General features: G+C 60.4%; 2 protein-coding genes across 8 annotated transcripts; one reads left to right on the top strand and one right to left on the bottom strand.

Annotated features, from left to right (window-relative positions):
* Nucleotides 1-1,224: 1,224 nt before the first annotated feature.
* Nucleotides 1,225-11,670, bottom strand: TIE1 (tyrosine kinase with immunoglobulin like and EGF like domains 1). 3 transcript variants are annotated; one of them, XM_040566336.1, is made up of 17 exons: nucleotides 11,118-11,670; nucleotides 10,368-10,670; nucleotides 7,198-7,308; nucleotides 6,920-7,075; nucleotides 6,681-6,812; nucleotides 6,286-6,426; nucleotides 6,045-6,173; nucleotides 5,519-5,664; nucleotides 5,223-5,367; nucleotides 4,826-4,984; nucleotides 4,512-4,649; nucleotides 4,116-4,406; nucleotides 2,912-3,203; nucleotides 2,031-2,344; nucleotides 1,720-1,930; nucleotides 1,449-1,559; nucleotides 1,225-1,366 (listed from the first exon to the last, which is right to left on the bottom strand). In XM_040566336.1, exons 1-16 carry the CDS (start codon nucleotides 11,161-11,163, stop codon nucleotides 1,457-1,459), a joined length of 2,817 nt encoding a protein of 938 aa, XP_040422270.1. In that variant the 5' UTR covers nucleotides 11,164-11,670; the 3' UTR covers nucleotides 1,225-1,366; nucleotides 1,449-1,456. The 3 variants fall into 3 exon arrangements, with proteins under 3 accessions (XP_040422270.1, XP_040422272.1, XP_040422271.1); XM_040566338.1 differs by having other exon boundaries at nucleotides 2,151-2,344; XM_040566337.1 differs by having other exon boundaries at nucleotides 10,368-10,655.
* A 2,248-nt stretch (nucleotides 11,671-13,918) lies between these two features.
* Nucleotides 13,919-18,548, top strand: C8H1orf210 (chromosome 8 C1orf210 homolog). Of its 5 annotated transcripts, none has more exons than XM_040566352.1 (5): nucleotides 13,919-14,303; nucleotides 14,733-14,836; nucleotides 16,645-16,896; nucleotides 17,604-17,750; nucleotides 17,895-18,548. In XM_040566352.1, the coding sequence occupies exons 1-5, from the start codon at nucleotides 14,182-14,184 to the stop codon at nucleotides 18,269-18,271; spliced, it is 1,002 nt and encodes a 333-aa protein (XP_040422286.1). In that variant the 5' UTR covers nucleotides 13,919-14,181; the 3' UTR covers nucleotides 18,272-18,548. The 5 variants fall into 5 exon arrangements, with proteins under 5 accessions (XP_040422286.1, XP_040422288.1, XP_040422285.1 ...); XM_040566354.1 differs by lacking the exon at nucleotides 13,919-14,303 and adding an exon at nucleotides 14,495-14,603; XM_040566351.1 differs by lacking the exon at nucleotides 13,919-14,303 and adding an exon at nucleotides 14,521-14,603 and having other exon boundaries at nucleotides 16,389-16,896.
* The last annotated feature ends 231 nt before the right edge of the window (nucleotides 18,549-18,779 follow it).

The raw sequence follows: 18,779 nt of genomic DNA, 5'->3' as shown, positions 1-18,779 counted from the left end.
CTCGTACCTGGGGACAGAGCCCGGGCGGTCAGCATGCGCGGAGCAGAGCGGGTGGAAAAGCTGCTGGGGGAGATGGGGAGGAGCAGGTGGGAGGCTAAAGCAAGGGGAAGGAGGTTTGGAGTGCACAGGGGACCGGCCAGGAGCTGCCCCTAGGAGTGGTGGGGGGTATGCGGGACGCTCTGCCCACTTACACCTCGTCGTCACAGTTGCGGGGCTTCTCCATGCGGTAGCCCTGGGGCAGCTTCTCGTAGAGCTCGGCACACGTCATCCCGCAGTACGGAGTCCCCCCTGCGGCCACAGACACACGTGTCCTCATCCCCCTGACCCAGAGCCCCGGGGAGGACCCACATGGTGATGTCCACCCTGTCCCTGGGACAGTGCCCAGGCCCCCGGCCACCGCCCCTTTGGGTTGTCCCCTCCAGGGCTGCAGCAGGACAAGGGCTCTGCAGACCTGCAGGGACCCAAGCAGGCAGAGTGGACAAGGAGGAGCCTTACCCAAGCTGACGATCTCCCAGAGCAGGACACCAAAGGACCACCTGAAACAGCAGGAGGTGAGGCTGGGACAAAGCCAGCGGCAGTGTCCCACTCGTGAGTAAGGGGACAAGCAGATGGGGTTTGTGGTGGGACTGGATGAGGCCAGGAGGGCAAACAGGGCTTGAGCAGAGCCTGCAGCTCCCCAGGGATGTACCTGCTGCCCTGGAAGGACAGAGGTGGCCATGTCTGTGCCCCGACCCCAGTGTCTGTGGACTTACACGTCGCTCTTGGTGGTGTACACGCTGTAGTTCAGCGACTCGATGGCCATCCAGCGAACTGGCAGGCGGCCCTGGGGAAACGGAGGGTGACCGGGTGACTGTCAGGGGACATCCGATGGAGGGAGGTGTGGGCAGCTGGCATCCAGCTGGTCCCAGCATGGTGGGGTGTTCCCGCTGCCAGGGGGTCCTGCCCACCGCATCTGTGCAGGCCCCACGGAGTCCCCTAGCCCCTGCCTCACCATCGTCTTCTTCACGTAGACCTCCTCCCCTCTGGAGAGGCCAAAGTCGGCGATCTTGGAGGCCAGGTTTTCTCCCACCAGGATATTCCTGGCTGCCAGGTCCCTGTGGATGAACTGAGAGAGGCCAGCAGTGAGCCATGGCGGCATGGGAGCACGCCCCTGCCCTTGTATCCCCGGGACATACCTGCTTCTCACTCAGGTACTGCATCCCCTTGGCCACGTCCGAAGCAAACTGGAGGAGCTGCTGGGAGGTGAGGGTGGACGCGGTGCCGTGCTCCTTGGCAAAGGCCGGGTCGGTCTCCAGGACTCGGCTTTTGCGGAGGAAGTCGAGGAGGTTTCCGTAGGGGGCATACTCAATGGCAATGTACAGGTAGCCTGCGGGCAGGAGGAGGCAGGGCTCGTGGGGCTGTCCCCAGGAACAGGGAATACCCAGCAGGGAGCAGGGGACAGCCCTCACCCTTGTTCTCACAGGCCCCCAGCAAGTTGATGATGTTGGGGTGATGGCCCAGCTTGCACAGCACCTCCAGCTCCCCGGCAAAGTCCCGGTGGTCGTTCTCTGAGGCAAACTCTGGAAGCAAAGCAGGGATGCACTCCTCGGTCCTACAGGAAGAGGCCTTCCTCCGCTCCTCCGTGGTCATCTCCTGCCCCTCCTCAGCCCCGAGTGCTGCTCAAGACCCAGCTGTGTCCCCCCACACTCTCTGCCCTGCCCACCCCACAGCAGCACTCACCCTTCAGCATCTTGATGGCTGCGTTCATCTTCAAGCCATCCTTCTTGATCATGGCCCTGATGACCTGCCCGAAGTTCCCCTCCCCGATCATATCCTCGAACTTGATGTCCTCCCACTCCAGGATGGGGTAGCTGAGGGGCTCGGGCTGCGGCTTGGGCCGGCGCGTCAGCGTCAGCGTCCCCGAGTTGAACTGCAGGATGGTCTCTTCGCCCTGCCAGATGGGAGCAGGTGAGGTTAGGGGCACCGGGCACCCCTCTGCCCCGCGGCGGGGCCGGCAGGGCAGGCGTCATGGGCAAGGGTGGGCTCCGCACCCTCTCCACGTGGAGGTGAGGCCTGGCTGCATCCGGACTGGAGGCTATGGAGCGTGACCTGGATCGGGCTGGGACGTGGGGAGCTGGGGACACCGTCCTGGCGGGGCAGGTGGCACTCACCGAGCCAGACTGGTACGTGAAGGTGCGGCGCCGGTGGAAAAAGTTCTTCTTGATGAGGAAGAGCGCCAGGAGGGCAAAGAGGATGGTGAGGCAGGTGACGGACACGGAGCCGACGATGGCCAAGAGCAGCTGCTGGTCTATTCCCGACTGCTCGGTGCTCTGGCTGCCCAGGCTGGGCGGCACGCTCAGCGCTCCTGCCGAGAGGAGGGAGGGAGGTCAACAGCTGAGCCCTGCATCGTGGGGCTGCACGGATGGCTGAGCACTGAGACCTCGGCCCTGTCCCAGCATCGTGGGAGCCCATGAAGGCACCAGAGCCCACCCCCAGCTCCCAGCAGCACAGGGGGAGGCTGGTACTGCCTGGACCCTGCCAGCAAACTCATCGGTTCCTGGACCTGCAACCAGCTCTGGTTCCTCCCTGTGTTTCCACAGCCACCAGACCCTTTTGTGCCACCTCTGTCCTGCCCCTTGCACACCGTGTCACCCTCTGACCAAGGCAGAGCCACCCAGAATCTGCTCAGGAGTAGGAGGAGCAGGAGGTCTGAAGACATACACAAGTGTTTGGGCTTGGGTTGCTGCTCCAGAGGTTACCACGAGCAGCCCGGCCTCTCTGCTGACCCAGACACTGACACCGAGCTCCAGCAGAGAGCTCCAAGCTCCTGGGGAGAGGTGGGCAGCAGGGCACGGCAGGTCAGCGGTGGGGCTGCGGAGGTGACACCTCCTGCCGAGGGGCTGTGGTGCAGCCCCGGGGACACCCCACTCACCGTCCCCCCAGGGTCTTGGCTTTCACAGGCTGGCTCCACTCCCCCGGGACGTGGGAGTTGGCCCGGACACGAAACTGGTAGGTGGTGCTGGCGTTGAGGCCACCGACGGTCTTGGTGGTCTCAGCGCCGTTGTCGGTGTCAATCCACTGGGGCTCGCTGGTGCCCCCCACCTGCTGCAGCTCCACTATGTACTTGGTGATGCCCCCGTTGGGGTACTCGGGGACCTGCCAGGAGAGCCTGACGGCCGTGTCGGACACAGACTCTGCTGACAGTGACCGTGGGGAGGAGGGCCCTGGGAGGAGGAGAGGAGAGCGTCAGTCCCAGCATGGGGCTCCCAGCACTGCAGGGGCAATCGTCCATCTCTTCGCTGTCACGAGCAGCAGCTGGTCACTGTCCCCTTCCTGACGACCCTGTGTGGGCTGGGAGCTGGCTTTCCAGCCACCTTTCAGTCTCACCTTCTTCCCTGGATCTGCCCCTTGGGTCAGACCACCTCCCTGGTGTCCTGCCTCCAGCGGTGGCCAGAAGTGGGTGGGGATGGGAGGGTGGAACAGCAGGACAGGGCCGCACCACCTTTTCCCAGCCTCAGGCACCCTCAAGCTAGATGTCTCTGTACTGAACACCTCTTGGGATATTTTCTTTCTTCAACCCTTCCTCACAGATGATGTTTTTTTATCTTTCCCACTTCCTCCTCTGAGCCTTGCCCACATCCTAAAGCACACATCCCGCAATTACCCGAAGCTCTCACAAGCACAGAGCAGAGGGAGCACTACATCCCCTCGGCCTGACACGCAAGAAGCCTTCCCAGCAGGTACCAGGCTGCGCTGAACCTCACTGAAGTCACAGCTTGTGCGCTCCTTCCCCCTCGTCTGCCAGAAGGGTTGGCCAGGCTGACGGGACGTGACCACCCAGTGAGATCACTGGGGTGAATGCAAACAAAAGGATATGTTTTTTTTTACACAGAATATAATTATATTGAGGAACTTGTCGCTACGGGGTGTTGTAAGGGCAGCAAGTGTAGGCAAGCCCAGCAAGGCTTGGGTGAGGGCACGGAGGACAGATCTGTCTGCAGGCATCACACGTTTCTGCACTTCACCTCCCAGTTTCCTCCCCCTTTCTCCATGAGGTGCAGGTAGGAGATGGCTCCCCTAAAGCCCCCCATGCTCTGGGGGGAGTGTGCCTTAGCCTGGCCCCGCGCGGTGCCCACCTTTGCTGTTGATCATGACCTTGTAGAGGTCGGAGGGGGGCCCCAGGCTGGTGCAGTGGTACACCAGCACCTCCAGCCCGTACTCCTTGTTGAACTCCAGGTCTGCGATGCGAGCGGAGAGCACGGAGATGGACGTGATGTTTTTCTCCCAGACCAGGCGCCTCGCAGAGTCAAAGAGATGGACGATGAACCCGTGTGCCGGCTCGTGGTTACTTGGCAATTTCCAGTTGACATGAAGTGTGTTTTTCTCCTCAATGGACCAGCCTTCAATCACGGGCTTGACTGTGGGCTCTGTGAACAAAAAGGCAGCGAAAAGTGACCACGTGCCAGCCCTGAGGCTTGGCGGACCCCATGCCATGTAGGGTCAGGTTTGGGGTCAGAGGGATGGGGGCCCACCTAGGCACTCGGTCACCATGACGGCCTCAGGTCCTTTGCTGCCCTCCCCGCCGTCCCCCGGCCGGCTCAGCTGCACCTTGACAACATAGGCAGTCACCGGCCGGAGGTTCATCAGGGTGATGTTCTCGCTGTTGTCAACTGTTGGCCAAGAGGACATGTCAAAGCCACGCCCCCCCACCCACAACCTGCCCCACCATCGGTGTCCTCCTTGGCATCACCACAGAGGGTCCCAGGGGGTCCTGCTGAGCGGGATGGAGACCTCTGCCCACCCCAGACCCCTCCACCAGGTCCTACCTGTGAGGACAGGCACATACCCACAATAGAAGACCACACTGAGGTGTCGTCCTTGGGCTTGTAGAGCAGCTTGACGGAGACGATGGGTCCGTCGCCAGAGAAGCAGTCCACAGGTGACACCACGAGCTGGCGGCTCTGCTTGGCCAGCAGCCGGGGGGGGCTCAGGGGCGCTGGGGGCACTGGGTGTGAAGGAAGGAAAAATATGAGTAGGACCAGAAGCAATGAGGAGCAGAGTGTGGGGACATCCACCACCTCTCGGCTCTTTCCAGCATTGTCAGGGAAGGGAGGACCCCAACAAGTGTCTTATCACCACCCAAACCTGTCTGCTGGCACTGTGACACATGATGGGCGGCATCTAGTCCAGCAGGGGGCTCACATTGCCACACCATGTCCCCAGCACCTCCACTCATCCCTCACCTCGGATGTTGACCTTGACTTTCCGGCTGTCCTGGCCCCCGGTGGTGGAGACTCTGCACTCCCAGAGCCCCGCGTCGTCCTTCATCAGGCGCCGCACCTGAAACTCGCAGGTGATCTGCCCCGGCTCGATGATGGCTTTGACCAGCTGTGGGCACAGAGGAGCCATCCATCACTCCCTGCGGCAGCCCAGGCCAGTGGGGAGACCGCTGATTTTGGGGAAGCCTGCAACACGTGCCAATGCCCAGGGATGATGGCGGGGCGAGGACACGGGGTGGACACGGGGCGGTGTGCGGTACCTTGAGCACAGTGCCGTCAGCTTTGCGCAGCTCCACGCCGTCGCTCGCGGGCAGTGGGTTGCCGGTGGCCACGCAGCTGATGATGGGCTCCGAGCCCAGGTTGAACTCCAGCTCCGAAGCCAGCTTGATGATCTGGGGGAAGCGGTCTGGTGCGGAGAAATCAGCGTTAGGGCTGGTCGTGCTTTGCCCCATGTACAGGAGATGCTCAGACCTTTCCCCAGTCACATCTGCAGTGCAGCCGGTGCTGGGGGTCGTGGCTGAGCAGTGGGGTCCATCCCAGATCCCTCCCCATGCTCCAGGCCCAGCGATGCTCTCGGCACAGCTAATTCATGAGAGCCGGAGTACACACTACCCTTGCAGCTCAGCACCCTGGTTTCCACGGGGCTGGGGGCTATTTCTGCCAGCAAGGTGGGCTGCCCCCCCAGCTGCATAGGCTGGCACCAGCTCCCACCATGTCCCCAGCGAGGAGGAGCTGGAGCCACCCTGCAGGGGACAGAGACCCGTTGCAGCCCCGCGCCAGACTCACCTGACTTCTCGCAGTGCTGCCCGTGCCAGCCCGCGGGGCAGACGCAGCCGCTGAAGCGGTTACAGCTGCCCCCGTTCCGGCAGGCGCAGCCCAGGGCGCAGTCGGGGCCGTAGTATCCTGGGGGACAGGCTGCGGGAAGAGAAATGCTCACTGCTATCCCCAGCCACGGTGTGCCGGTGGTCCCACGCCGGGGCAGGGACCCCCACGCAGGGCCGGGTGGCAGATGCCCACATCCCCGTACCTTGGTTGCAGCGGGAGCCGCTCCACCCCGAGGCGCAGGAGCAGCCGTAGGGGTCTGGCAGGCAGAAGCTCAGCCCCCTGCAGCCCTGGGCTCTCTGGCATGTCTCCTGGCAGTTGCGGCCAAATTGGCCTTCCCGACAGGCTGGAAAACAAGCAGTGTGCCTGTGCACAGCGTGGTGCCAGCTTGGGGTCCTGAAGCCCCCCATCACCACCCCAAGCAGGCAAGGAGCCCCCACCCCAAAGCTTGTCCTGAGGAGGTGGATGGTCCTGCTCGAGAAGCAGGGGGCTGGGGATGCAGACACAGTTTCTGGCCGTGATGCCTGGATCTGGGGCTGCAGCATGGAACCCCCCGGGCACAGCTCATCCCCACGGGGCAGAGGCAGCCGGGCACCCTACCTCTCTCGCAGCGGGTGCCCGTGAAGCCGGGAGGGCAGATGCATTCACCGACGTGGTCGTGGCAGACACCCCCGTTCAGGCAGTCGGGACAGTCCTTCTCGCAGGATGGTCCCCACTTCTTCGCGGTGCATGCTGCGGGGAGAGCAGAGGGTCTGTGGGGTGGCACTGGTCTAGCAGGGCCACGTGTCCCTGTGGGACAGGAAGGGACAGCGGGGTGCCACCTCCCCGGCCCTGCTCACCTCTCACGATCAGCCTGTAGAAGGCACTCCACAGAGGGCTGTCCCCCATGAACGTGGCGCTGTAGACGCCGTTTTCGCTCACGCTGACGTTGGGGAGGGTCAGGGTGAAGAGGTCGCCCCGCACCTCGCCCCGGTCTGTGGTCTGGTAGTAGGTACCTGCGAGGGGACAGAGGGTGACCTGGGGACACCGGCACCCTGGGGTGGGGGAGTGAACGGGGCTGGGAGTGGGGCTGGCGCAAGGCACCGTGTGGGAGCAGCCCTGCTGCGGGGCCACTTGCCATTTCTTTTCCACATAACGTCCGTCTCCTTCCTCTTGAGGACCCTGGCAGAGAAGGTGGCCGTCTCGGCGATGTTCACAGACTGCGTGGCCCTCACCGGGAAGAGGTGGGCTGCGGAGGAGGAGGAGGAGGAGCAGGCTGAGGGCAGCACTGGCACCCCTGGACCAGCCACCCCAAAACACAGCCCAAGCCCAGCGTTCCATGGGGTCATCGCCACGCACATCCCCATCTGCACGCCTGCTAGATGAGCTGCAAGAGGGCTGTCAGCCCAGAGACGGGGCGTCCTGCTCTCCCGTGATGCTGGTGACAGCAGCCTGGGGCGACGTGACAGCCTGGGACACCCTGCTTGCTGCCAGACCAGGGAGTTGCGGAGCAGCTGCAGACAGGCGAGGGGCAGCGAGGGGCAGCGAGGGGCGGCTGCCCCTGCCTGCAGCAGAGCACTCAGCCACGGCACAGCCATGTTTTCCTGATTTCCCACGTGTCAGGGTATGCGACAGCGATGAACTCCCATAGCTATGCTGTGCGTCAGCCAGAGCGCAGCTTTGAGCCTAAACCAGGCTATAAATGTGTTAAGGACTGGGAAGCCAAGCCCTGGGCGTGCCAGGGCAGACACAAAGAAGGGCACACTCAGGTGCCGGCTCCCAGGGCACCAGATCGCACACCCTGACACCGGCTGTGCTGGGTGGGAGCAGAGCACATCCAGCCCTGCATCCTGCCCCCAGCGTGGGCCAGCAGCACACACCGCGGACGCCCGGCAAGGGCACAGCAGGTCGAGTGCATCCCGGTAATTCCCCAGGAGAGCCTCCCCGCCTGCACCACCTGCAGCCCGGCAGCTTCCCGAGTCAGCTCTTATCTCTCTTTTCACTCTGCCACACTCGAGACTGTTCTTCCACGGGTTTTGTTCTTGTCAAAGGCACACAGATTTAGCCCTGGTCCTGCCCAGTTCCTTGTGCACGGAGCACAAGGAACCACCTCCTTGTCTCCTCTTCACCTGCCTGTTACCAGTTTTCTCTTGTGCTTGCAGTGGGAGAGATAACATCAGATAACTGATGGCTCTGCGGTGCTCCCAGGCATGCAGGATCTCACAGAGCTGTGCACGTCTCCCTGCAGCCCCCTCTCTGGCAGCCCAGGAGGCTCTGCCCGCCTCTGGACCTTCTGTCCAATGCCTCAAGTGAGAGCCCAGCATCTAACCTTGCAAAACAGGGTCCCCATGGGCATCTTTGCCTTTGGAAAGGAATTTTCCTATATGAGGGTGCAAGCCCCCTCTTAGAGAGCTCGTAACGCAGGCCGGTGGCACACCAGCAGCCTTGCAGCCTGCCCGCTGGCACTGATGCAAGCCAAGGAGAGGTCCTGGCAACGCAGCACTGCTCGTTTATGCTATTTATTGCCTGTCTTCTCTTATCAGCCCTGTAATTTTAGACAGATCCTCTGACAAATTTCCTGAACTTCCCTATTGTGTTCACAGACGCAAAAATAAAATAATTTAATTTTTCTGCAGTGGCCTCTCTGGGCACCTTTCTGCTCTGGATATCTAAAAAAAATAGTTTATTGTCAGGTTTAAACCCTTCATCAAATTGCTTCTTGGGATATTTTTGGTCTGTTTTACTGTGCTTTTACAGCAAAACTTTCAAAGTTTCAAATCTTTCTTATGTTCCCACTTGCGCACAGCCTCTTGGAAGACACCAACTCTCCTCTGAGAGCATTCCCTACCTGCTGCTTATCGATACTGCTTTTGTGCATGCTCAGCCCCCCAGGGAGAGCCAAAACAATAGGCACTTCAGTCTCCAAGGTGGTTTCTTTATACAGCCCTCACTCCCTTGGCAAGATTTTTTTTTGTTATTTTTCCCTTTGATCAGTCTTTCTCATTTTTTTTCTAAGCTTCTCCTTCTCTAAATTAAACAGAGCAACAACAGCTTTTTGGTCACTTGTGACTCCTGCAGGGGCTTTGGACCAGACCAGTGAGCCTGGGTCCCAGCCACCACCTCATCCATGCAATATAGGGGTGCAGAGCTCCTCTCACTCCCCCTTAACTTACTGCAGTGCTCTTCCAACGTGCCCACGCCCTCCCTGTCCCCTGTGCACCCCTGTGCCTTCCCTCGCCGCTTCCCAGCACTCTGCCCTCCTCCCTCAGCACCTCCCCAGCACTCTGTTTGCCCAGACTGTCCGTCTCTGTTCCCGATAAGACCGCTGCCATTTTCAGTGCAAACCCCTGGCGGAGGACACAGATCAGCCCTTGCTCCTTGGAGGATGCTCATGCCCCACCAGCACAGTCCTTATCACAGTCTGTTCCCCAGTTTGAGATACTGGAGCAGCTCAAAACAGTGTGGTAGAGCTGAATTTTAACACAGGCAGGGAAATGTGTTGTTTTAGCCAAATCTTTCTAACAAAGAGCTAGAAAACATCCAGAGGAAAACACCTATCGCAGAAAATTTCAGTCCCAACAGCTCCGTGAAGTCTCAAGAGCCACGAGAAGAGGAGGTCAGCAAGGGCAGTGCCAGAGACTATGATCCCTGGGCATTATGGCCAGCCTGAGGAGGCCCTTTTGGCTCTATGGCCCTGCAGAGGAGCAGGGGCAGGAGACAAGCCCCATGCTGCCTCCTGCACCCAGCCCTCCCCACGAGCCCGGCTGGGGCAGAGCCAGCTCTGCCAGGGCCCCTCAGCAGGACCCTGGGGCTGGCACTGCCCGCTGGCCCCTCTGCCTGGTTGATGATTGCCAGACCTCCCCACCTCCTTCAGCTTCCCTCCGCTCGGACCTTGCCCGGCTCCTGCACGCCGCTCCCGCCCCAGGCGGCTGCCGCCGGCTGCCCTGCCCACACACCGCCCTGGCAGGAGGCCACCAAGCGCCCCTGGGGCCAGGCCAGGCTCCTCCAGATGAAAATCCCTCTCCTCTCGTACCTTCATGGGGTGCAAATGCTACTTCATTGCACCAGGTGCCATCTCCTGCATGCTACGGGTTAATCCACAGCACCCTACAAACACCAGAATGGCTGCTGCTCATGCCCAATGCTTGACCAGACAAGACCTCGTGGTGGCGGTCCACCACCTCACCCATGTTCTGCACAAGAACCAGAGCTGCCTGCTGACCCGAGAGCTGCCACCACCAGTGGCAGAAGACCCCAAACCTAGCTTCAGTGACTGGGTCACACTGCCCTAGAGCCCCATCCGCTCACCGTTGTGGCTGTTGTGCACGTAGACCACCTGGGCCTGCTCCGTTGGGGTGCGCCCCATGCAGTACAGGATCCCCACCAGGTCGGGCATGGAGAAGCCCCTGGCCTGGACGTGGTTGCTGCGGTTGCGGTAGTTTTGGAAGCCCGTCTTGGGGTGTGTCATCACGATCTTGTTCTCCCGCTCAATCTGCAGGTAGCTCACGTCACGCTCGCCCATGACGCAGGAGAGGAAGAAGTCGGAGTGGGACAGGCTCTGCACGTTGGCAATCAGGGTGATGTCCAGGATGGCCCCTGTGGGGGGGAGCACTGGGACACGTCATGGCCAGACCAGGGCTTGGGCCCACCCAGGTCAGCGACAGACCCCCATAACCCAAATATCACCCCTTTTCCAGAACCTTCTTGCCCCCAACCCAACAGCATGGCACAGCGGGAATTTCCAGTCTCCTTTTGGAGATCCCCATGGGCTCAGGTCCCTGCATGAGCCAAGCATGCAGCAGAATGGGATCCCCCTCTCGTTCCATACACTGCCTGTGCCCCAGCCCCATGCTGGCGTGCAGCAGAGGGCAGCTCAGCCCTGGCACCGCCAGCACCCAAGGTCTCCAAACCACCAATCTCACAGGGATGTTTCCTCCCTCCATGCCCCCCTTGAGTCCCTGCTCCACCAGCACCACTGGACTGCCATGGCTGCCTTGTCCCACCAAAGCTCCCTGAGCAAGGGGCTGCCCCCAGGGCAGAGGGAAAGGGGAGATTTACCTGCCAGCCACGGGAAGAAAAGCAGAAGATAAACTCGGAGTTCCATGTCCCAGCGGCGTGTCCTGAATCTGGCACAGGTCAGAAAATCCCCACCATGCCCTAGCCACGGGGGATGGAGCCAGCAGTGGCAGTTGCCTACGGGATCCACATGAGCGGGGGCTCAGGACCCCTGCCCCCTGTCTGTGCCCCCCATCTTGTCCCTGTAGTGCTGGTTGGCGTCTGGGGGAGCCAGGACCCCCTCTTCTGGCTCATAGCCTGGGCATGGTGACGAAGATGCCCTTGTCCCCACCTGCTCAGCAGCTGCCCGGCTGCTTGGCAAAGGGGCTGCCCGGTGGGGGCTCTTCCCCTGGGGTTAGGGCTGCGTGCTCAAGGTGTCCCCAGCCATGCTGAGCCCCAGCCAGGCTAGGTGGTGTCCCAGCCCCTTCCTCGCCTGCGATGGTGAGGGTCCTACGCCCGAGCCCGCTCGGGCGGCAGCATCCTCACCCCCTTGGTGTGCCCCTGCGGCTGTGGGAAGGGCTCTGTGGAGCAGGGAAAGGAAGGGGGCCAAGGGGCCGCGGCTGGCGGCGGCGGCGGAGCCAAATCCTGTTTCCCATGCGGCGTTTCCTGCTCTCCACCCATTGTTTGGAGCCAGCCCTGACTCCAGAAGCCGCGGGCGGGAGCTGCCCTGTGCTGGATCTGCCCCACGGTGCTGAGGCCGTGCACAGCTCGGGACTCCTCGGCCACCATGAGTCCAGTTGGGCCATCCAGCCTCCCTCTGCCCCCATCCCCAGTGCTGGCTGAGAGGTGTCCAACACCCCTCTGGTAGGGAAGTCCTAACGCTGCTCCTTCTCTTGCCACTTACCCCTTCACTTCTGTGTGCCAGAATTTGGTACTGCAGTCTGTACAACAGATGAGCAGCCCCAGGCAGCCCCAACAGGGTGCCACCATCCCCTGCCCCATCTGTGTCCCTGCAGGGCTGGGTGGCAGCACAGGGGGTACCGCAAAGCTGCTCTGTGTGCAGAGGCCCATATCGGGGCAGAGGACTGGTTTGGCACCAGATGAGACCTTGCAGCAAGACACGGCCAGCCAGCCCAAGCAGGAGGGCAGCAGCTGCTGAAGGGAGAAAAAAGCCCTCCGCATGGCCATAAACACGTCTGGGAGGAAGCTGGAAGCAGCCGAAAGCCTGACTTTCCTTGACCGCCTTCCAGCCCGTCTCCCTCTTTCCTGTTTCAGAAACCGCCCGCCCTTGGGCTACACCCAGGGGAAAGCTCTGGGCCCTGACACGGTGGCAGCCTCTCCGTGTGCCTGCCCAGACCTGCAAGGCCATGCTGGCCTCAGATGGGTGCTGGGCACTGGCTGTTAGCCAGGTGAATTCACGGCATTCCCGAGGAAATCGCCGCAATCTTCACCCGCTCAATCACACGCTGTTTTCAAGCAGCACACCGAGTTGTTCCCATGTGAAAGCCTAGGCTGCTGGGGAGCAAGCCTCGTGTTTTGGTGTGTCCCGAACCCATGCTGTATCCGGCCAAAAATCTAAAGCACACATGGAGAGGAAGGGGAAATCCATTCATCGCTTCCGACTATTTACAGCGCGCTCTGGGGCCATACGGGGCCCGAGGAGTGCCGAGTGATGGCAGTGGACAGGGACACTGCCGTGCCGCCTCCGTGCCCGGCTCCCACCCGCTCCTGCCAGCACAGCCATCGGCTACCCCAGACGGGAGCGATGGAGAGACCCCGAAAAGATGGGTGCTGGATGCAGCTGCCTACATTTGCCTGGAAAATGAATTATGTTGCTTCCTTGGTTGGTGGGCTGTGGGTAGGTGAGGGGCTACATCTTTGGGAGATCCTGGGGCATGTCTGTAATTTAAACAACGAGTGCATGTCCAGAAGCCTGGCTGCCCCATGTGGGCTGGGCAACTGCAGCCGGTTCCTCCTGCAGTCAGTGCCGCCTCTCTGCACTCACGGGGACTGCCTTGTCCAGCTTTGCCTGTCAAACCCAAAGCTGATTTGCAAAAAACTCTGGGTCAGGGATTCATCCATGCACTCAATACAGCTGCAGGAAGGGGGATAGGCAGATGAAAACATAAATAAATGGCTGCTTCCCGTAGTTTACTGGCAGTAGAGGTCAGTCACGCTCAGGACTGTGATTGCCATTGTGCCACCTTGTGCTTATCTGTGTTGGAGACAGGCAGCACGCTCTGCGGTCACAGCAGCGTGGCCATGCAGGCAGAACAATAATCTATGAAGCACTTTGTGAAACGTTGTCTGACATGAGGAACCACTGTGATGAAGGGATTATTGACGTGGAACAAGCACACTTGTGGGGACACTGCAAACACGGGCCTTGCAGCGCGCTCCTCCAGGGAGCAAGGCACGGCTCCACTTACTGCAGGAAGGGACTAAGACCAGGCATTGCTCTAGTCTTTTGGGGAGTTAGATCCATTTAGCCATCAGCTCTCACACCAGGCGATGAACACATCTCAGGGATCCACCAAGGGATCGAACCCAATCTTATTTATCCCCTTGCACTTTTTCTGGAGAAGAGGTTTGTATCTGCACAAATCCCCTGGGTCGGAGGCAGAGTAGGAGACCTCTCTGGGAGGTTTCGTGGGGACACTCAGCAAGGACTCTGCAGCTCCAGACAAGGAACCAGCAAGCCTGGTGCAGCCGTGCCCACCACACTTGCTCTCCTCTAACACAGAGCCATAGGACCACAGGGTGGTTCCACCGCACCTTGGTTTGTATTGGATTCACAGACTTGAACATTTTTGCTGAATCATAATGTACTAAAAAAAAATAGTGACAAAAATACCCCTTTCTGTTATCATTTGCATGTTCTAATCCAAGGCACTGCATGCCAGAAACCATAATGCACTGATACATTTCCTGATAGGAAACGCAAACACCCTGCGAGTCCACCTACAGGCCGCCTCAGCAGCATTTCCTAGCCCTGCCTTTCTGGCGGTTTGCTCTGTTTTCTGTGCACAGCAGGCCCTGGAGACACCCAGCAAGGCCAGGTTCACGGCTGCCGCCAGCATTGGGGCTGCTGCGTGACGATGCTGCTGAATGACGATGCCTCTGTGTGATGGTGCTGCTGCATGACGGTGCCACTGGCATCCCCAGCCTGCCCATTGCATTGGCAGAGCAGGAGGAGGCAGGGTGCCCGTCTGTGTTGCATTTACCCCACATTGGCGAGATCAAGGACAGGTGGCTGGGAAACACTTTCCCTGAGGATCATTTCCCTGGTTTTCGCTGATTCCAGGGCACGGCTGGCAGGCAGCCCCAGGGTCAGCCGTCCTCAAGCTGCTCCCCTGAGCGCGACCCTCCTGAGGTGCCACCTCCATGCCCACCTCTTGCTCTGTCACAGCCACCCGGCCAGGAGCCTGCCTCTCCCCAGAGCAGCCCCTGGGGCGGCGAGGCGTGGTGGTTAATGTGTAACCTGCGCCGCCACCTTGCCCTGTGCCTCACGGCCCGCGGCAGCAAGCACGGCCGCCGGGCTAGCCCCGGGTGAGCGGCACCGTGGGGCGTCGTGGTGGCTGTGGCCTGGCCGGGGGTGGGCGTCCCCCGTCACCACCGCGCCTCACCGGCACGGTCGGCTCCGCCACCCGCCCTCAAACTTGTTTTTCTGCCCGGCAGCTTCCTGGAGCCAAATGGCTCCTGCTGGCCTGCTCGGTGTCTGCGGCCTGCTCTGCGCCTGGGCAGCGGCGGTGGCAGGACACCCCTGCAGCCTCGACCTCCAGGTAGGGGACGGGGGCTTGGGGGTGGGCTCGGGGTGGCCTTGTCCCTGCTGGTTGCTGGAGCACGCCAGGACTGGCGGGGACTTGCCCGGGCCGCCGTGTTGCTGGCTCCGGGGATTGCTCAGCTGCAGCACCGCGACCGCCCCTGAGCAGCCATGCAGCAGCAGGCATGACCCCGAGGGGCTCCCAGCCCAAATCTGGTCTGTACGGGGTGTGTGTCACCTCCTGGGAGCCCCTTGGTCCCTGCTCCCGTGTGCGGTGACGCAGGGACTGACTGAGGCTGCAGCATGGCAGATAGGGAGCTCTCAAAGCAGGACCCTTGTCCCCAGCAGCCCCAAGCCTGCGCTGTGCGAGCTCAGCACTGTGCCTGTGCGGTGCCACCGCGGCTCAGCCCCGGCACCATCCAGTCCTTGTCAGCCTGGGTTTGTAAGTGCCCACCCATGTCTCTGGCAAGTGGGGACAGAAGGGCCTGGCAGGAGATTTGGGAGAACGGGAGGATGGAAGGAGGGGTGGCCATGCAGGAGGTGGAGGAATGGAAATGTCTGCTAGCTGGAGAGCAGCCTGACTGGAAACCTGGGACCAAGGGCTACAGCAAGTGTCCAGCACGGGACACCCACGCGCGGCTCCGATAGTAAATAACAGCAGTGCCTTGGCAGTGTTATATCTCTGGCAGCTTCCCTCCCAGCCAGCCAGCCATGTCCCGGGTAATGCCCAGGCAGGAGTAACGTGTGCTGGGACTGCTCCCCAAACCAGCTTGAATTTGACCACATCATTTTTTGGAGGGAAAAGGAAATCCATCCGCTTGGGTTGATGGATCTATCCAGCATGGACTGCTGGCCTTCTGGGACAGAGAGTGGCCTCCAGCCTGTTTTATTCTCTAGTAGAGATGTAGGCAATGTGGATTAGGCCACTATTTACCATGTGGCTACAGAAGCAGGCAGGGCTGGAGGTGTGGGTGCTGTATCCCTGCACGGGGCCTGAGGAGCTGCTCCTGGCATGGGCTGCAGAGCTGGGAGGGGGCTGCTGCTGGTGCTGCGGGGAGGCACAAAGATCTGCGAAGCAGAGCTGCTGAGAACCCTGACATAATGCCAGATTTGTGGCTTTACATAAAAAAAAAATGACATAAAGCAGAGGCCCTGCAGGCACAGCACCACCAGGTGATCACAGCAGCGTGGCAGATGCACTGGTCCTTGTGATGAGCGTGTGTGGGCAATGGAGCAGCGATGCCCCTGCAGCAGCTGCTGCCTGCCTTCTCTTGCTTCCTGCCAAGTGGGGAGCTCCCACAGGGGGCTGGAGGTGAGGATCTGGCGCCTGCTGCAAGGTGACCCCAGGTGGCAACTGCACCAGGAATGGGGATGGGCTGGTTTCTGTCTATCTCTGCTTATCCTGGCTCACATCAAGCTGGTAGCTTATGTATTTTTGCACCCGTTTGTGTCTTTGCTTTTCTAAGCTCTGAAAGGGTAATTAATTAAGACATCTGAACTTCTGGGCAGTCTCAGTCCAGAGATCCTCCCCAGTTCAGAGAGCCCATCTCAGACAGCAGCTCTTTCCCCAGGGATGGGCCAACTGCAATGGGAAGAATCTTCTGTACGCTCCGAGCTCCCTTCCAAGAAATATCACTGGCTTGGACCTCTCCTTCAACAGCTTGGTTATGCCTCGTCACGGGACACTTTTAATGTATTTCCCTTCCCTGCACTCCCTCAACCTCTCCGGCAATGCCCTGCTCACACTGAGCCCCGCTGTCTTCTCCAACCTGGGGGCACTACGGCTGCTGGACGTGAGCAGCTGCAGCATCACCCATCTCCACACAGACACTTTCAAGGGCTTGGAAAGCTTGCACACGCTGCTCCTAAGAAACAACAGTCTGCAAGAGCTGGAGGTCCCATTCTTCCTGCCGCTGAGAGGTCTTCTCCACCTGGACCTGCGGAGCAATGCGCTGCTGTCCATGGATGCTTTGACGCTGCAGCTGATGGAGGCTGTCCCTGAGATCCAGCTGGATGGGAACCCCTGGGTCTGTGACTGTGCTGCTCACCACTTGCAGCAGTGGCTAAAGCACAGACAAGGTGAGTCAGGGGACGAGTGTCAGGAGAGGTTTCAGAAGAGAGGAATCCTGCGTGTGGGAGTTTGATCCTTTTGCTCCAGCCCCTCTGCAGGCTCTGAAGCTGCTGCCCAGGGATTTTTCACCTCCCTGCTGAGGGACACTGAACTGAGACATAAAGTGTCAGTTCCTCACTTGCGGGTACAGACAGTATCAAAGATTTCTAGGAATGACAGGCAGAAGGAAAATATTCAGTGAGCTGTAATTAATCCATTTTTCTGGGAAATGAGCAGCACATACAGTTCAGCTCCTAAATATATATATATGTATCTGCATGAAGTGACCAGATTTTCACAAGCTGCTGAGCATTCAGCATCTCCTCCTGAGGAGCAGGATCAGGCTTCAACCCCCTGAGCTCAGCTCCCAGGCAAGAACAGCCCTATGACCGTGGGGTTTCTGTTAGTATCCATGAATTTGGCACTGCCCAGTTAAGTAGAGCCTGCTAATCACGGACACACACTTGCACAGCACTGCTGGCAGCTCCATGGCTAGGGATTTTTAACTCTGGTTGTGCCTTACACCTAGCTGAGGACCAGCAAGGCTGGAGGGCAGTGCCAGGAGCGCCTCGTGAGGCATCCCATCAAGCCAGGAGCAGGCAGGGAGCACTTTCCCTGAACTGGGGAGGGAACAGGTGAGGACCCCCCGTCTCACCTTGGCCTGTGTGTCTCCCAGCCATGCAGGTCACCTGCGCATCACCCCCAGAGCTGTGGGGACAGGACATCGCAGCTCTGGACTCCCAGGACCTGGGCTGCCAAAAAAAGCAGCGGTTTCCTCGGGATGTCAGCCCGGGGCAGCTGACCACAGCCACCCACAATGACAGTAAGTTGTGTCAGTAAGAACCAGCTCCCTCCTGCCCACCCCCACGGGTGACCTCCCCATGGTGGAGACCCCCCGCTCTCTCCTGCAGCCTGCGGTGCTGCAGCCTGGCCCGCGGTGCCCTGACGTGCCTGTCCTCTGCTGCAGCCACCACGGTGCCTGTGGGGAAGGGAGGAAGGAGCTGGCCATACCTCGTGGGCTTCCTGGTGACAGCCATCAGCATCTCCATCCTGGTGGCGCTGGTCGCCAAGTGCAAGCTCTGCCACAAGAACTTTGTCAGCTACCACCACCGGCCACTGCCTGAAACCAGCTCGATAGGAGGCAACCCCTTGGAGGAGGGCCTGGGCTGGGACAGGGGCTCCTCAGGCTGGGGTGACGGCGAGAGCCACCCCATACCCAGTGTCACTGGCCTGCAAGCTGAGGATGACGACGGCTTCATCGAGGACAACTACATCCAGCCCAGCGAGCAGATGCAGGAGGAGGAGGAGGAGGAGGAGGAGAGGGAGTCACACCTCTCCGTCTGAGGCGGCAGCCCCTCTCCATCCCCATGCCCCCATCTCCTTCCTGCCTTTTCCACTCGCCCTTGGCTTTTGTCCCCATGTGGAGGGGAGCAGGAGGGAAGGAGTGGGGAGAAGGGGTCCCTGTGCCCCAGTGTGATGCCAGGGGGGCTGCAGCGGTTTGGAGACACCAGGCGCACTGCTGCCCTCCCAGTCCTGCTCGGGTGCTGAGGAGGAGCAGGACGGTGCTGGTCGCAGCTGGATGAGGAGGATTAAAATGTGATTAAAGAATGATTCAACACTGCCTCTGCCTGTGATGGTTTTCTGGAGCTCTCCCTGTGGCTCCATAGCTGACCAGGGGTGTGGGGCAGCCTGGCAGGGCCTCCAGACCCCTCCTGGCACGGGGGAAGCATCACGCCAGCACCGCTGTTGGCTTTGCTGGGTCTCTGGCAAAGGAGAGTTACTCACCTGGGTTTTCCTCTCCTGTGGCAGGGACAGTGTGTGTCACTGCACTGTTTGCCACAGGTCAAACAGT

This window comes from Cygnus olor, chromosome 8 (genome assembly GCF_009769625.2).
Source record: "Cygnus olor isolate bCygOlo1 chromosome 8, bCygOlo1.pri.v2, whole genome shotgun sequence".
NCBI classification, from domain to species: Eukaryota; Metazoa; Chordata; class Aves; order Anseriformes; family Anatidae; genus Cygnus; species Cygnus olor.
This window is presented reverse-complemented; position numbering and strand designations above follow the sequence as displayed.

Coding starts and splice junctions, on each gene's coding strand:
- TIE1 (XM_040566336.1), bottom strand. CDS start 11,163: ATGGAACTCCGAGTTTATCTTCTGCTTTTCTTCCCGTGGCTGGCAG. Junction 4,650..4,825: donor AGTGTGGTCTTCTATTGTGG/GTATGTGCCTGT, acceptor CTTGGCCAACAG/TTGACAACAGCGAGAACATC. Junction 2,345..2,911: donor GCCAAGACCCTGGGGGGACG/GTGAGTGGGGTG, acceptor TCCTCTCGGCAG/GAGCGCTGAGCGTGCCGCCC.
- C8H1orf210 (XM_040566351.1), top strand. CDS start 14,747: ATGGCTCCTGCTGGCCTGCTCGGTGTCTGCGGCCTGCTCTGCGCCTGG. Junction 16,897..17,603: donor GTGGCTAAAGCACAGACAAG/GTGAGTCAGGGG, acceptor TGTGTCTCCCAG/CCATGCAGGTCACCTGCGCA. Junction 17,751..17,894: donor CACAGCCACCCACAATGACA/GTAAGTTGTGTC, acceptor CCTCTGCTGCAG/CCACCACGGTGCCTGTGGGG.